Source organism: Pseudonaja textilis, chromosome 6 (genome assembly GCF_049901715.1).
Source record: "Pseudonaja textilis isolate UNSWEBS1 chromosome 6, rPseTex1.2, whole genome shotgun sequence".
NCBI lineage: Eukaryota > Metazoa > Chordata > Lepidosauria > Squamata > Elapidae > Pseudonaja > Pseudonaja textilis.
In genome coordinates, this window is record NC_141995.1 from 56,764,436 (window position 1) to 56,782,853 (window position 18,418).

General features: G+C 36.2%; 1 protein-coding gene across 5 annotated transcripts in view; it reads left to right on the top strand.

Annotated features, from left to right (window-relative positions):
* Positions 1 to 18,418, top strand: part of CEP135 (centrosomal protein 135) — a 42,764-nt gene that overhangs the window by 14,313 nt on the left and 10,033 nt on the right. For 4 of the 5 annotated variants that reach the window (XM_087936635.1, XM_087936637.1, XM_026699916.2 and 1 more), the window contains exons 9-19: positions 1,603 to 1,668; positions 3,419 to 3,569; positions 4,578 to 4,771; positions 6,461 to 6,604; positions 8,060 to 8,203; positions 9,476 to 9,553; positions 9,841 to 9,992; positions 10,932 to 11,047; positions 11,941 to 12,095; positions 14,951 to 15,006; positions 17,943 to 18,111. In XM_087936635.1, coding sequence (XP_087792761.1) covers positions 1,603 to 1,668; positions 3,419 to 3,569; positions 4,578 to 4,771; positions 6,461 to 6,604; positions 8,060 to 8,203; positions 9,476 to 9,553; positions 9,841 to 9,992; positions 10,932 to 11,047; positions 11,941 to 12,095; positions 14,951 to 15,006; positions 17,943 to 18,111 — 1,425 coding nt within the window. The remainder of the gene's footprint in view (positions 1 to 1,602; positions 1,669 to 3,418; positions 3,570 to 4,577; positions 4,772 to 6,460; positions 6,605 to 8,059; positions 8,204 to 9,475; positions 9,554 to 9,840; positions 9,993 to 10,931; positions 11,048 to 11,940; positions 12,096 to 14,950; positions 15,007 to 17,942; positions 18,112 to 18,418) is intronic. The other variant, XM_087936638.1, reaches the window with a different exon arrangement.

Here is an 18,418-nt window from a genome sequence, read left to right on the forward strand (position 1 = left end):
ACCCGGATCTTTTGTTCCTTGAAGTCCTTGAGTTGCCAAATACCTTTGGATTTATTGCCGAGCAGCCTTGGTGCTGACAGCTGCTGGGCAGGGCTAATTGCATCCAGAAGCTGCCCGAGGTTTGTGTGGGGTTTGGTTATCATTCTGCTCGAGACTTGCCAGAAATGTGGGAGCGTGTGGGGAACTTTGGAGCAATAAAGGGGTGGTTTGAACTGCCAGCTGTTTGTGTGATTCTTTGTACCGTGACATTACACCCTGCCACTATGTGTTAGGTGGTCTCTGAGGCTTCTCCGCCTAGTCAGCACTTTGGGGCCTGTCCTGTTTCTAGGGATCTGGTGCTTAGTTTCTATTCTTGTGAGGCTAGGATCAGTGTCTCAGTGCTGTCCATATCTCTTGTACATCTCATGCAGGGTCTTGCCTTGCATGGTATTTCCTCTGCTTGATCTTCCTTCTATATCAGCTGCCACCTCAGGCCTTCTCTCAGCAATTCATTTTGGGGTGCCATCTTATTGAGGTACTTCAGGATGCTTCGAATTACTTCCAGGACAATGAGTTTGACACTCACCTGACCCCACCCACCCTCTTTCCATTTGGTATTCAGTCTATAGGTATTGGGCTTGGGACAGCCCTTCCTGACCTCTATCTATCTATCTATCTATCTATCTATCTATCTATCTATCTATCTATCTATCTATCTATCTATCTACTTCCTGACATCTATCTATCTGTCTGTCTGTCTGTCTGTCTGTCTATCTCCTTCCTGACATCTATCTATCTATCTATCTATCTATCTATCTATCTATCTATCTATCTATCTATCTATCTCTTTCCTGACATCTGTCTGTCTGTCTATCTATCTATCTATCTATCTATCTATCTATCTATCTATCTATCTATCTATCTATCTATCCTTGCCTATCTATCTTTATCTATCTATCTATCTATCTATCTATCTATCTATCTATCTATCTATCTATCTATCTATCCATCCATCCATCTATTATCTGTCTGTCTGTCTGTCTACCTACCTACCTACCTCTCTCTCTCTCTCTTTGCAATTCTTCACTAGTTCTGTAAAGTAGGCCTAATTATTCCATATTGCAGATGAAGTATTGAATTACTTGAGACCAGCTTGGTCTCAATGCAGATAGATTTCAATTGGAAGCTGATTTCCTGATTTATGGCTGTAATGTTTATCCTATTTTACTTCCACAGCTTGATTTCCCTAATATATTCCAGACAGCTTAGTATTTTTTTCCCTCCCTCCCTTCAATTTTAAACGATTTACAATGATGTAGGAGCCAACCAGCTTACTTACAGTAGTTTACATGTTAGTGAGCACAGGTTTTTAAAATACAAGGTGTCCCAGAAGTAATGCACAATAAAATAAAATCAGAAAAAAAATACATTCAAATCTCATTTTAAAAATATAGCAACTGTGCAAGTGCACTAGAAAACAATAATAATTTGGTGACTGATATTTATTGTAGTGACTTGCCCTAATATCCATGCAACAATTTATATAGAAATAAATATTTTACTTCTTGAGTTTTATAATAACATTTGACTTTAAAAATATTTACATATATTTCATGTAAACAGGAAGAAATAAAAAAAAAACACAGTGAAATACAAGACCGTGAGGAGACCATAGCAAGACTGAAGTTAGTAAGTAACTTGCCTATTGAACCGAGTTTAGCTTACTTAATAAACTTTTATATATTTAGGCTTAAATTTAATGCATGTTTGCTTAAGACAATTATTAATAGCATAAGAAAGCAAATCAATAATATATTTTTAAAAAATTCTGCTTTTTTATATTGACACTGTTGTAGTAGATTTTTATTAGTAAGTTTTATAAGCCCAGTGCAAATATTTTAAATATCTATCCTGCTGAAGATTGCCTACAATAAAACAGGCAGGGTTAAAATATCTTGCAGTATTTAGATGAAAACTTTCAGTATTGTATTGATTTGATTTGTATATCTGGTTTTTCACCGAGGACAAAAATTGGCATATTGTTGTTTGACTATATTTTTAAGCAGTAACAGATCGGATAATAAAACAGAAATGATAATGCTGTGCTCGAGTAAGATTCTTCACTCTTCTCAATCCTATAATTACCATGGGTAAAAACGTTATCAGTCTCCATTTTGGATGGGGTTGCATTATCTCTGAAAGATCATTTGCAGCCTGACTCCTGGATCCATTTTGTCACTTGAGTTGTCATCTGGCCTAATGAGTGTCCTACTGCATAATGAGTCTGCCCTTCAAGCCTTCTGGTGCAGAATATGGCTATATAACAAAGTTACTGTCATATTTGCTAGACTAAATAAGCACCAATTCTCCGAAGAAATCTCCCTGCACTGGGAGGTACTTGTTACCAATTGCATCTCCTTACTCCATTTAAATGCTTCAGTTGTTTAAGATTGCAGTACTTGAGGTAAATACCTGCCTATGATCTGCGGTGCAGGAGCGCTTTCTTGTTTTATGTCTGGGATGAGTGCGCTCTGTGGGAATGTAGGAGAGGACATTGGGATGCCTTTCCCCAGAGACTGGGCAAGTACTGACTATACATATATCCCTTTGCATGAGGTAAAGACATTGGGGTTTTGCTCGCATGAGATTTAGCTCAGACTTCCTTCGATCTCTTAATCACTTTTCCATTCATCATCTTTATTCAATACTGTATACTTTAACTACTATGTTTCTATTTTGTCTTTCCTGTTTTATCTTGTTTTTATAGATGTTTTTCTAACACGAAATCTTCTGGATATTGAATAGGCTATAAATAATATAAATTGACTAATTGTCAGTTTATAAATAATACATCGATAGATAAAATAAATCGTACCTAAGTCAAATATTCTGATATACAATGAATGCTTGGTGCATCTCGCCTGAATACAGGTAGTCCTCGACTTACAACAGTTCATTTAGTGAGGATTTGAAGTTTGAACAGCACTGAAGTGACTCATGACCATTTTTCACACTTATGACCATTGCAGCATTCCTGTGGTCAAGTGATTTACATTTGGATGCTCGACAACTGGTTCATGTTTATGACGGTTCCAGGTCATGCGATCTTTTTTTGGTGACAATCTGTCCAGGAAAGTCAGCGGGGAAGCCAGATTCACAGTCAGATTCAGAATTAACAACTGTGTTACTAAATTTGTAATTTAACAACTGCACTGATTCACTTAGCAACTGTGGCAAGAAAAGTTGTAAAACCAGGCAAAACTCACTTAACAAACGTCTCCCATAACAACATAAATTCCGGGCTCATAAATTCATGGTCTCAAGTCGAGGATTACCCGTATATGGAAATGTTATGCAATTTTTTTAAAAAATAGATTTTTAAAAACGTATCTTTATTGTAGCCACAATTCTAAGTTTTGCAATATTTGTGTCACGTTAGGAGTTATCTTCCTATCGCAGAGAAAAAGAAAAATTGAGTGAAGAACTCTTTGGAAAATCAGAAGAAAAACAAAACCTTGAGATACTCTTAAGCCAGACTCAAGCAGAAAACCACAGATTGTCCAAAAAAATTGAAAACCTTGAAATTATAAGTAAGTATTTATATTCCCACAGGCTGTTAGAGCTGGATTTCCAGCCTCAAATGAAATCTTGAGGGGAAAAAATCTAAAGGGGAGTCAGGAACTTTTACATAATTCATTGCTGAACTGTTTATTAAATATTTTCCCTCTAATTCTTTCAGATTCTCGTACCTTTCCTAGGGAGTGCAGACTCCTTCCACACAACTTGTTAGTGTTGTGTAAAGTATAGTGTTATTTTACAAATTTAAATATTTGGTTACTGTAAATTAAAATAATATAATTATTGTATCCTACAACTGACAAATGTTAAATAAACTAGTCTAACCCTACGCTTTGTCCTAATCCTAACTCATTGGATCATCGTTTCAGAGATATTTACTTACTAAATAGAGAAGCAAAATGACTAACGATGGGCAAAAAAGCCGGGCTTGCGATTTCAAACTACCTGCCAGTTTCCCCGTTGAATTTACTTGTAGGAAAATTGACAGGGGTTATCACAGATCTTCCTTTCCTTTCCCTCCCCTCTTTCATTAGAAATAGAAATATTTTGAAAGAGTTTTTCTTGATCATGTTCACAATGAATCCTTTAGGGATGCGGTGGCTCCATGGCTAAGATGCTGAGCTTGTCGATCAGAAAGGTTGGCAGTTCGGCGGTTCGAATCCCTAGCACCGCATAATGGAGTGAGCTCCCTTTACTTGTCCCAGCTTCTGCCAACCTAGCAGTTCGAAAGCATGTAAAAAAATGCAAGTAGAAAAATAGGAACCACCTTTGGTGGGAAGGTAACTATGGCATTCCATGCACCTTCGGCGTTCAGTCATGCCGGCCACATGACCATGGAGACGTCTTCGGACAGCACTCCCTCTTCAGCTTTGTAACGGAGATGAGCACCGCCTCCGAGAGCCAGAAATGACTAGCATGGATGTGGGAGCTCTAGGGGTACGTGTATCTTTAATGAATGCTTTAGCTGAAGACTTTGTGTGTATGGAAATGTCATCCTTGCCAATTGTGGTCTGTTGTAGATCGGGAACTTGTCATAGAGCTGGAGAGAATGAGGCTGGAGGGTGGCATAGCCCTTGGAGACAAGTCACCTTCTCGCCTAGATACATTTGTAAAGACCATAGAAGAAGACAGGGACTATTATAAGCGAGAACTAGAGTGCCTCCAAAAGATATTTAAAAGAAGATCTAGCCCGTTAGTCAAATCTCCAGAAAAGGTAAGGCTTACTGTGCTTAATACATCATACTTCAATGATATCACATAAAATCAAATTACTCATCAAATTATCTTTCAAGCTCTTAGCTTTATAAAGCGCGCTCTCAGCCATCAGATATGGGTCAGATGATTCCTTTTGTAGCAGGCTGATTATTTGCTGCTTTCATACTTGGGCAGTGTGCTGTGCTGGGTTTCATTTCTTGGCTCATTTCTTTTAGAGTTCTCCTCCTCCTCTGCACTCACCTGCCTGCTTTCAGTTTCTTGTCACTCCTGACTAAGAAGTCAAATAGGAGATCCAGATCAGAGCTGGCTGTTAAAACAGCTGTTAACAGTCAATAAAGTGAAAAGATCATGGTAGAAATGATGTAGTCAGGCAGCATCCTCAACTATTTAGACATATAATGAAATAATAATAATAATAATGCACACTTTAATAAGGGAAAAACTAGTTTACTCCAGTTAACATTAAATATGAGGCAATGTGACATTGTTAGTATTGAAATATTAGCATGCTTTGATCTCCAGTTTTATCGGATTCAGTGATATCTCCTTCTTAATAAGCATGGTTAATTTATTTCGGCTACAGATAGTCCTGGACCTACAAAAGTTTGTTCAGTGATCGTTCAAAGTTATAAGGACATTGAAAAAAGTGACTTAAATCTGTTTTTCACATTTACAACAGCATCATTTATGACAAGCAAAGTCAATGAGGAAGCCAGATTCACTTAACCATGTAATCATGTCAAACCCACTTAAAAGATTTGTCGTCAGCAACATTTTGGGCTCAGTTATGGTCATAAGTCAAGGATGTCCTGTAAATATGTTAGAAATTATTTGTAGCTCTATATTTACCTATTTTCCTTGACAATTTTTAAATGAAATTATTAAAAGATTTCAGTAAACAAAGGCAAAACAGAAAATGCTACTGTGTCGAATTTATGTTTTGCCGACAAAGAAATAAATAAAGGGAGACTAGTATAGATCTATTTCACACTATTTAGCCCTCATCAGCTAGCCATCCCCTTCTGGGATTCCAGCCCGGGCTACTTGCATATTAGGTGGATGTATTAACCTCTAAGCCATGCTTTAAAATGCTACTATTTCCTCAAAGCAATTTTATTATAGAGAAAGCATTTGCCATTTTGTAAAAGACATCTAATAATTTCCCTATAATTAACCAACACATGTGAACACCAAGAGTTCCCTCCCTCTCTAACATGGCCACAGGAGAAGATGGATTTAGTCTAATTGCAATTTGCATTTGAATCTGGGCAGCAAGTGGTTAGAAACTGACTTGTTTTGACTAACCATAATAATAAATATATTAACAGGGTGTTTCATGGCCCTACTTGAGGAGCTGAGACGGATCTGTGGGGTAAAGATTCAGAATATATTCAACAGAGTTTTAGTGCTACGTTTGAACGTTGAGATCCTGGCCAGATAACTGACATAAAATCAGAATTCCCAGTTCTGGGCAATGTGAACAATATAATCCAGGGCCAATTTGGTATGGCTCTTTGCTAAATAATCCATGATTTATAAAGCATGGAATGATTATTGTTTTTGGGCTGTAATCCTGTCATTAGTAATATATATTTTATTGACCTGTTTAATAATATGGGTGAATACATATGTGGATGTATAAAGCATATTCTCACTTTTTCCTTTTTTTCCCCTCTTTATTTTGCAGAATGAAGACCTTAGGTTAGTTACACGAGAGAGAGATGAGCTACAGTCCATGCTAGACAGATTTGAAAAGCATATGATAGAAATTCAGTCTAATGTCAAACTATTAACTGTAGAAAAAGACAAATTAAGTGTCCTTTATGAACAGGTAAATAAATATAACCTTGATCCAGAGCAATATAAAACAATGAAAATCTGCAATCTCATCAAAACAAAACTAGATTTATTGAACTATTGCAAATTCCAGTTTAGAATGAGAAAAGAAGAATGTGAATACAGAACAAAATAGTTGTATAAATACTGGATAATGATTTATTCTATGATACATATTTTGCTATCTATGAAGAATAGTTATAACCTGAGATTCCACCATACATAATTTCATGTTATGCAGTTCGTGAATTCATGAGCATAAATATATGCATGAAAAACACATATACTTATTATGTATTAATTTTCTGTTAAAAGTCTAGTAATTACTTGGCAGAGCGTATTGTAATTACTTTGATTTGTGTGAGCTGCCCAGAGCTATTGAGAGTCAGATGGCATATAAGTTTAATAAATTATTCATTTCCTGGGCTAGTGCAATTACACATTTGATGTTTATTGACGTCTATTGAGTTTTGATGCTAAATCTCATGGATATTACACACACACACACACACACACACACACACACACACACAGAAGGAAAAAATACTTTAAACATGGGCAGAAAGACAAAGTCTGTAAAAGTTACTTTAAATTAATTATTTGGTATTGTTACATTTAGGAACAAGATTTTCTTGGTTTGCAATATAGGAAATTTGTATGTATATTTAGCTAATTTGGTCAAGCCCAATTTCTTTTTAAAGACTATGTAGCATATATGTCTTTGTAAATGTTTTTAAGTTAAAAATGTCAAAGTTATTTTCAATAATATTCCAATATGGTGGAAACGGAGAGTTTTTGAAGTGTATTGGTTTTATTTTATATGGGGAATACTTAAAAATTTATATTGAGAGATTGGAAAGTACCATTACTTCAATTATCAAAGATTGAATGAACCCATTTTTCAAGTGGCTATATTTTCTTATAAAAAATAATACATTTCCCTTTGGGACACACTTTGCAATATTTTACATAAATATATATTTTAGTTTTATACATTGACATTATTAAATATCAACATTTTAAAGTGTTTCTGATAAATTTTCTTTCTTGTTTGTTCAGTTTAGAATACATTTCATAAGTAGCATTCTGGGTATTTTTTTATTTAAAGTTGTTTTTCTTTTTTTTTGTTTTCTTTTTAAAAATTGTAATACAATTATAATTTTTCAAGAAAACCAGCTTGGTCTAGTGGTTAAAGCATCAGACTAGGAGCCACGACACTGTGAATTCTAGTCCTGCTTTAGCTATGAATGCTGGCTGGGTGACTTTGGGCCAGATCTCTCTTATCCTATGTCAACTCACTTGGTTGCTGTCGGGAAAATAGAAAGAGGAAAAAGCATAAGCTCACACCTTGAGTTGTTTATTTAAATTAATAAAGGCAGGGTTAAATTAATAAAGGCAGGGTTAAATTAATAAAGGCAGGGTTAAATTAAAATTAATTTTATATTTTTAGTCTCAGAATGAATTAAACCGTCTACGGAGAGAGAAAAAAACCTGTTTTCTAACAAAAAATCATGCAGAAGAAGAAAGAAAGAATGCATTGGCTGATTTCAGAAGAGCAGCATCAGAGAAAGAAGGACTAAGGGAGAAATTAAAGGTCAGCTTTTAACATTTTCTGTAGTTTTCAGTAATGAAATAATTTTGGTCTAGATTCTTATTTAAAGTGGCTATGTCTGGGTCCTGTTACATTTCAGATAATTACTGATAATGTCATAAGGATTTCAAAAAGTGCACTTTGGATTTTCTTTTATAATCGTTCTCTTAAGAGTATTGTTAAAACTAATAATGAATGGAAATGTTAATTTAGCACAAATTCTCAAAGTGGCAAACATTTTCTGTGGTAATTTTGGTTTGGCACTTTGTTAAATATTAGGTAACATTGGAAAGACAAATTTACAGCTGATTTGCAGTAATTGATTGTTGATATACAATATATTGTTTGTCAACATTTGAGTTAAGAGTTGCTACGCAGAGTGAGAAGTGGCATATAAATCAAATAAATAAATGTTTGAGGATTATTTTTTTTAACAAAGAGGGGTAGTTGGGTGGGGCGCACGCAGGAGACTCGCACATGCACAGAAACCCCATAAGACAATGCAGGTCTTATGCATGCACACATGACCCCCCCCACACACACACCGTGTGTCTGCGGATGCATCTGCAGAGAGACATGGTGTGCGTGGAGGATTATGCGTGCATGCGCAGGGGGCATGGCCCCCCCGCCTGCATTGCCTTATGGGTGATTGCATGTGCACACATGCATGGAAGGATGGAAAGGTTCGCCAACATTGCTATAGGTCAGCGACAGAATCAGTAGGAACACACTGCGGATGCATCTTCAATTAATAAATTCTAGGTACCAGATTTAATCTATATGAAAATAAGTACTTCCTCTCTAGTACAGGATGTACAGCTCCCACCTGTAGACTGGTACTAGATCAGACCCGTTGGGAACCAGGCCGCACAGGTGGTGGGCAATTGTGCAAGTGTGTGGAGCTGCATTTGTGCAAGCGAAACCTTCCCCTTTGCCACCCCCGCCATCGCCACTGGTCTGCAGAGCTGGTTCTGGAGGCTGCTGCTCTAGTAGTTTGCTTCTATGAAGCCGAAGGGGTTAGGTAAGGTTATGCAGTGAAACCAGAAGAAAATACATGCTCACTTTGAATTAATAAGCTACTGGGTTTTTCTTTTTTTTTTGCTTCTTATTTATATCTATTTTCAACTATATTTGTTGTTCTAAAGGAAAACAAAATAGATGCCATTTTCCTTCTGTCGGGTCATTTCATTTGTCAAGAAATTTCGGGTAATTGGGGATATTTTAATATTGTTAATGAAAGGGCTCCTTACTGATCTGTTTACTTTGTTTTGTTAGGTCCTGCAGGAGGAATATGGTTTAGATAAATTAAAATTGGAACAGGAAGTATCAAGATTGGAAAGCACTGTTAAAAGAGTAAGTCTTTTGTAAGTAAATATAATAATTGGATTTGGAGCTATAATTTTTTATGTGGTTGCTATTTCATGATTATTTGGAAAGAAAATGGCAAAATATCATAGGGGCCACATATAATGGAAGATGTAATTAATTCCTGTTATTACAAGGCAATTCAACTTACTGTGGATTTCATTGCATTTTATCCTTACTGGAACATATTGTGAAGGGCTGCTTCATGTTGCAATGTTTAAAATACGTTAGGTTTAAAAATGTCACATAGGTTTGGAATTTCTTTTGCCCTACAGTTGGAAACAGAACGTCTTGATCAAGTATCTACAGTGTCATTGTTAAAAGACAAAATAAGCTCTTTGGAAGATGAACTGAACGTAAAGGCTCATCAGCTCTTAAACACATCTGAAGATTCTGCACAGTATAAGACAGAACTGAATTCACTAAAGTAAGCTGTGCATGTTATAACTAGTAAATGTGTATTTGTAATTTGTGTCATTCTACGATGCTGGTGGCTTCAGTGATATGGCCCTAAAAAAGAGGTCTCCACTTTGCATTTGCCTGATAATTAAACTGGAGGTAATAATATGGCTAATTTGATAATTGAGTAGTAAGAAAAACTAAATATTAATTTACACATATGGAACGGAACGGAACAGAACTGAATAGAATTCTTCATTGGCCAAGTGTGATTGGACAAGTAAGGAATCTGCCTCCAGTGCATAAGCTCACAGTGTACATACAATAATAAGTAATAATAAGTGATAGGTCATAATCATAGTTACAATCATGAATAAGTTACAAACAACAATTGATAAATCATAAGAAATCAATAGAAGAAGGTAGTAGGAAAAATGAGAAGATGGGAAAAGATGAGGAATGAGACAGTGCTAGATATTAATATTTATCCAGTGATTAATATCACAGATATTTCTTGCATGTGAGTTCCTAGATAGTGATAAGCAGAAATTTTAGGGTTTATATGCCCAGATATACAGGGATTATTGGCACGGCAAGCTCGTGTATATAAGCAGGCAGCAGCAAACCCCACATTCACTCACACTGATAATGTTATCTAGTTGGTAATAGTCCTTGGTGTCTACAAAATTCCTATTTCATTGGAAAGTTGGGAATGCCATTCAGTTTCAATATGTAATTATGTTTGGTGATATCTATACTTACGAAAATTAAAAGGACAATTTTGGATCTTCATTAGGAAAACAGGATTTTTTAATTCTTGAAAATCTAGACTAAAAGGTATAGCACTGATTACTCAATCTAGCTCACTATTTCTTTATAAATTATAATACCTACTGAAGATACAGTAAAAATGGATTCATATCCTGTGCCCAATATTGTATTTAACATAACTGTCTTGATTTTACAGACTATTAAATGAACAGATTCAGAAATCCCTAGATGAGATACAGCATCAACTAACTCTTAAAGAAAACGAACTTCAATCAGCTCAAGAGGAAATTGAGATATTAGAGGACAAAATAGGTGAATGAGATTGTACTGCTTTATTAAGAAAAAAAGTACAAATACTCTAGTTTAGTTTTGCACAAAATCATTCTCAGATTTTTAACAGGAGTAAACAATATAAGTAAGACAAATAATAAATTTCCAATTCAAATTTGAGGCGGAAGACTTTAGGATTTAGGCTGAATTTATTGTAGTTGCTGGCCTTTTTTCCTGTACAGGTATTTTTTAAACATTATGTTATTCAAATTAATTAAGAGTAAAAATATACATGCAAACAATATTAATGAAAGGTGATTCAAAATTAATTATAAAAAGCCTTTGTATAAACTACAAAAATGTGAACATATTCCTTGAATGTCATTTTTGCCCCTTTATCAGAAAAAATGTTCAAATACTGACATCCCAAATACTCAAATAAATTATAGACACTTAATGTCTTTTTATCTTTGGATAAAAGGATGGGATAAAAGTTATTGGAGTTCTTATATCAAACACAATGTAATTTTACATTGCCCAGAGTCGTCATAGAGCTGACACCTTTATGCATTTAAAAGATAAATAAATAGAACTTTTGTTGGAGGGGGAAGGGAATAAAATTTAAAATGGTAGTCATTCTCTGACAGATATTTCCAAACTTCAGCAGGATTTTAACTTTCCAAGGTCACATAGGTGATTTGAAATTAGCAATAACAGAAGTTTTGTAAAAAGCAATATACTTTTAAATTGGGATGATTGACTATAATCATTTGTTGAGTGTTAACAATAAAAGAATTTATCAACAACAATCTCATAATCCAGAACAGAGGAATTCAGAACAAATACACCAATACTAGTGTGCTTACAGAGCTTAGAGTTTTGCATGGTCAAAGCAAGTGAGCCAACTAAATTTGTTGTTGTTTTGCTGTTTTCAGATACACTCCAAAATAAGAGTTTATCACAAAATGAGTCTCTTATTTTGCTCAGAAGTACCGTGAATGCCTTGGATAAGGAAAAAGATAGCCTTCAGGAAAGCATAGATGAAAAAACTGAAAAAATTGCATATCTAGAAGACAATTTAGCTAACAAGGTATTTATACAAAATAGGGAAATGGATTATCGAAACCATTTTATCTTAATATTTAGTGTATCAAGGGCTGGATGTTATTTGCCAGATATACAACCAAGGAAGAATTTGGACAATTTAAGGTAAAATGATTGATAACTGGAATGGCAAAGGGATTGCTTCTACAGCAGATTCATGGTTTATATAGAAAACAATTGTTCCTTGTGTATGATTCTCTTCAAGTTTTATTGCAGTGTAAAAACATCTTCCATGGGACATTTCTTCCCCAAAGACAGACATTTGCAAATTACTTTAGCTGCCCTTTCTCTTAGGGCAGCAGTCCTCAAGCTTTCTGGCTTGGTAGCTTGGCGGGGCGGGGGTGGGGGGGAGAGGAGAGGGAACGGTTCCATGCATGGGGCATGTATGTGCTTGGGCACACACAGCTCCCCCAAATGAAGCTGCACATATGCATGCTTGCCTGCCACTTGTGCCTCCCAGTTCCCAGTGGGCCACTGCCCGGTAGTGGGCTGCAGCCTGCGGGGTTGGGGGGCCCCTGTCCTACTGTTAATTTCTCTCTCTTTTAACAACCTTTCCCCCAAAAAAATATTAAGAAGGTTTACGGAAAGAGAGGAACAAGACAACCACCTAGTCTGGGAAAGCCAGCCCCAAAGTATTATGTGGGACTCCTAAGAACTTAGTTGTATCTGCCTGACAGAGAGAAGCATGCATGGCATAAGTTCCCTTTGTAGCCTTATATCACTACGATGGCTGATGGAGAGATATAAGGTGCTGGTTAGAAGTTGGCATCTGACCTGACCACCAGATGTAGCAATAAAATTGATGAGAGTATCAAGCAGAATCCAGCAATTACCCACTTGTGATGATAACAGATAACAGAGTTGGAAGGGACCTTGTAGGTCATCTAGTCCAAACCTTTGCCCAAGCACGAGACCCTACACCACTTCTGACAGATGGGAGTCCAATCTCTTCTTGAAAGTTTCCAGTGATGAAGCTCCCACAACTTCCGAGGGCAACTTCTGTTCCATATAGATTGATTGTTCTCACTATTCCCAGAAAATTTATCCTTATTTCTAGGTTAAATCTCTCCTTGTTCAGTTTCCATCTATTATTCCTTGTCTGGCCTACAGGTGTCTTAGAAAATAGCTTGATCCCTTCCTCTCTGTGGCAGCCTCTCAAATATTGGAAGACTGCTATCCTGTCTCCCCTGGTCCTTCTCTTCACTAGACTAGCCAAGCCCAGTTCCTGCAACTGTTCATCGTATGTTTTAGCCTCCAGTCCCCTAATCATCCTGGTTGCTCTTCTCTGTACTTTTTCTAGAGTCTCAACATCTTTTTTATAATGTGGTGACCAAAACTGGATGCAGGACTCTAGGTGTGGTCTTACTAAGGCTTTATAGAGTGGTATTAGTACTTCCCTTGGTCTTGATTGTATCCCTCTGTTAATGCAACTTAGGATTGCATTAGCTTTTTTGGCTGCTGCTGCACACTCCTGGCTCATATTTAGCTGGTTGTCCACTAAGACTCCAAGATCCCTCTCAACAGTTACTGCTATTGAGCCTGGTTTCACCCAGTCTATACTGTGTACTTTGGGTTTTTCTTGCCTAAGTGTAGGATTTTACTTTTCTCTACACTGAAATGCCATTTTGTTATGATAGATGGCTGTTCCCTGCTCTCAGTAGAAGGATAGTCTTTATGTAAGGCTAATGGAAATTCTTCTGTTCCATTCTTCCCATGGACAAAGGTGTTCTCCCATCATAACACCCCCATCCACACCCACACAAACAGCCATGTAGGTGTCTTACATAGCAGGGATCACCAAGCCCCAGATCACCAAGAGGCCTTCTGTCAGGCTGCAGCTCATTTGGAACCGGTCCACAGAAATGGTGGGCAAGTGAGCATGTGGCATTTGTGAAAGCGGTGTGTGTGTGTGTCTGTGTGTGCGTACACGAGACCATCTCTTCTCCCCACCACTGCTGCCACACCAGCTGCGCCAATCTGCCAAGCTGGAAAGGTTGGGGAACTCTTGTTATATAGGATATTTTAAGCTCTGTGCAGATGTTCTCGGCAGCAGAGAACCCTCCATACTTCGAGAATTCATGGGAGAATATGGACACAAAAGATAAAAAAGTTGGCCAAGAATGATCATGTCCTCCCAGATGTAGATGCAGAGTAGTTTTGCCCAGTTCATATTATGCCTTGCTTCCTAGCTTGAAGATAGTGAGAGATAGATAGCATATAACAAATGGTTCTATGTCAGTTGCCTTTGGTAGCAAGAAGTTATTTAAAAATAATATAAAAAGGGCATTCTGGTAGCGTCCCATTTTCCCCTCTTCCATTCTCCCCCCGCCCCAGCTACTTGCGAAATATTTTCATGTTTTACTTTGAACTTTAATCATTTTTCTTGGATCATTGTAATTATGATTATTATTAATACATGCTTCTATACACTCAAAAGATCTGAAGACATAATTTGGCTTCTGCAATTTGTTAGAAAATTAGTGAAAATTGAAAAACAAGCAAAAAAAATATTTGAAAGGCAATAAGAACAAAATTATATATAGTAAATGTTTAGGAGTATTACAGTTAGTAACTTTGCCACTTACATTGCCTGTAAAATCATGAATAAAATTGCTTATAAGTCATTGGCAGAGAACTATAAATGTATATTAAAATTGTATTAATATGTCTATATAAGGTTATGTATAATAGTGTCGTGTGCTTGTTGCAGGAGCTTTGAAAGAAATATTTGGTTAGGATAGGATAGTTTCTCAAATTACTTAGTTTCATTAATGCTATGTTAGATTTAAAATTACAGGAAAAGAAAATATACAACATGTATAATTCCATCTCTTTAAACAGGAAAAGACTATCTTCAACTTACAAAAAACAGTTACTCAGTTGGAATTATCTTTAGAGTAAGTAATAAAATTATAACTTTTGGTTATTCTGAAACAGATTTTACAATGGTCGGGGTAATTTTATTAAGATTATAAAATTGAGTAACTGAGCTATTGCATATTCCATGAGTTAAAATAGAAGAAAGAAAAAATTGTAATGTGTAGTTTAGCTAATTTTATTTTAGGTAATTGTGTTATATATCATGGAAGTTATTAAATTCAATGCTTATTTAAGATAAGATGATGGAAGCCCAAAATACTTTATATTATATATATTTTAAATGGCTGGTTACCTTCTAAAATAATTATACTTTCTTTATTCAAACCACTTTAATAACCATTCACTTTAAGCTCAGTGAAGAGATAACATTTCACTGTAAAGCTGTTTTCTAGCTTTTCTGAACAGTTCTAATTTCTGAACAGCTAATAATTTCTTTTTTTTTTTAGTATTTAATTGTATTTCTGAAAACTTTAATTGAAATTATTCACTTTCTGACTTTTTCGAATGAAAGTTAACAGTTTTAAAAAGAATGCAAGGTATGGGAGGCATATTTGAGAGTGTCAATTTTCCTCTTGTCAAAAGATCTCAAAAGAAAATATTCTTATTACATGCCCCTTGTAGTACTGTTTGGTTGCAGGGAATATACACTACTACTCTTCAGGCTCCAGAAAATGCTTCAGAGTCTCAGGGGTAGGATAGCTAGAAGCAACAATAACTAATTTTAATAGGGAATACCTTGTGCTTTCTTGACTATGAACCAGATCTAGCTTATTCTACAAACTCAATTAAAATTAATAAAGACTTAGCATCATATCTGTCTTCTACCAATGTTGCCATTTGTGCCATAGTGCAAGAAATTCAGGTCTAATTTCACAAATGCCGGGTGATTTATTTGTTCTAAAGAAACAAGATAGATATATGCTCAGTTACAAAAATAGCTGTGTACTTGTTGGTAATATGCAAAACATCTTTGGTACTAATCCTTTGTAAGTAAGTAAGAGGTTTATTGAATAGTCATAAGACCTTATAAATAGCATAATATAAATATATAACACAACAAAATACGGATAAGTTAGATATATAAGAATACAGTAATAAAAACATATGTGGAAAACCAGGGAGTCAAAAATCAGATAATAGATCACCCTTGCAGGATACACCAATTTGTTCAGTATATTGGGTTCTTAGGACTGCTGCCTTGATTATAAACTTAGCAGTCCTACGGACCATGTGTACATTAGAGGCCCGGAGGAAATATAACTATCTGTGGTTTGATTCCCAACGGGATGTTCTTTCCAGTAGAAATGATAAATATTTAAGCCTAATGGGGGCATATATTTGGCAGTTGAACAAAATGTGGGAAATATCTTCAATGGCAGATGAACCACATAGGCAGGTTCTCTCGTGGTATGGTACATGGTGGAAGCACCCATGTCTGGACATGGATTCCAGTAACTCAAATCTGGCTCTGGTATAGGCTCTTCTCTGTAATTGTGGCCTACCCATTGAAAGGTATTTTTGGAAGATGTTTTTATTCTTAGCCAACCATCTTATAGATCTGTTTTTTGCTAATAATTCCATGTCAGTCTAGGCACTAATATTCAGGACTCTCTGTTTAAAAATTTCCCTTGCCTGGGAAACCCTTGTCAATAAAAAATTGGGTAGAAAACCCATGTCTTAAGATGGCTCTGTGGAGTTGACTGGCCCAGGAATTATATCGGAACTTATTTAACTGTTCAGTTAGGCATAGTTTGGGAAGTCTAACCGAATCCACTGATTGTATCTTTAGCCAGTATGTAAATGTTTTAATTATTAAGTGGCTATGTAAGGAGTGGATACCCAATTCCGCTCTGACCGCTGAAGCAGAAGTGTTCTTATCAGTCCCCAATAAGTGTCTTAAAAAGTGGGTCTGTGTTTGTTCAAGTGGGGAGGCTTTATTTAAACCCCATAGTTCTGCACCATACGTCAGCATTAGAACTATTTTTGCCCTAAATACTTTCAACATAGGGGTCAAAGTGCCTGGGTAATTATGGTTAAATAATTTATATACCCTGTTTCTCCAACAATATGGCCTCCCCCAATAGGAAGTCCCAGCATGTTTTATAGGCATGAAATGAAATTAAGCCCCTCCCCCCAAATTAAGGCCTATATTAAAACATGCAAAATGGGGGGGAATGGTGGGGGGGCTTGCCGTTAGGAAGTACTTTTGTTGCACACCCGGATATGGTGCTGCCTGTGTCGACCCCGATACGAAGTGACCCACCAACGGCGAGGTCAACTTCCAAGCCATCACCATCCACCCGCCCACAGATGCAAGGGGGGGAATTAAGTCACCCCCAAAAAGACAGCCTAGCCATTTTTTCAGGGCTCAAAAAAAAAAAAAAAAAGACACGGCCTTATTATATGAGAAACACGGTAATCTTTTGGTGCTTATCTCAGCTCTTAATGCGCTACTTTTAAAGTGATTGAATCAAGATCCTGTATTAGTAAAGACCACTCCTAAGTAGGTGTAAGAATTTACTTGTTCGATTGACTCCCATTAATCTGCCAATTATATTTCCTACTTGTTGTGCTGAGAACGAACACTTTGGATTTGCTTTTATTAATATTTAAGAAATTCAAAGTACAATAGGTATTCAGCTCATGCAACAGCCTCCTCAGGCCTATTTGTGAATGAGCCATTAATACCATGTCATCGGCATATAAAAGGGTATTAATAAATTTGTCAAGAATCTTTGGGATATGCAAATCTACTGCATGCAGGAATCCTGGTGAATCATTGACATAGAGATTGAAAAGCATTGGGGCTAAAATGCATTTTGGTACTAATCAATACTGTACAAAGGTAGATTTTAGTTCATTGCTGTAATTTTTAAATTATGGCCATCATGTATATACTGTATTGCAAAAAAATGAATTACATTTAAGATTTTCTAAATCCCGCATTTATTAGCCAATTAAAGGATGCCTTAAATGGGAAAGACCGTGAGCTTGCCAGTCTCCACCGCCAGTTTGATGGGGTGCACTCAGAGCTTGGAGAAACTGTCAGAGTGAAAGAAATGGCTCTGAAGGAAAACAGAAGATTACAGGATGATCTAGCCACAATGACTAGAGAAAACCAGGTATAAAATAATACAAATACAGTGCACATCGTGATTTATTTTGTTACCAGTAATCATATACACAAAGGATGTGATACCTCTCCTGAAACATCATTGTAACTAAAACAATGTCAACGCTGGTTTTAAGTAAAGTAAAATACAGGTAGTCCTCATTTAATGATGATAATTGAGATTGACAGTTCCATTTATAAGCGATGTCATCAAATGTGACGTCATGTGACCACACCAAGCTATGATGGCAGGTGTGGCAGTTTCAGTTGCTGTGACTGGACCAATCATGTGATCATCATTTGCCACTTCGTATCAG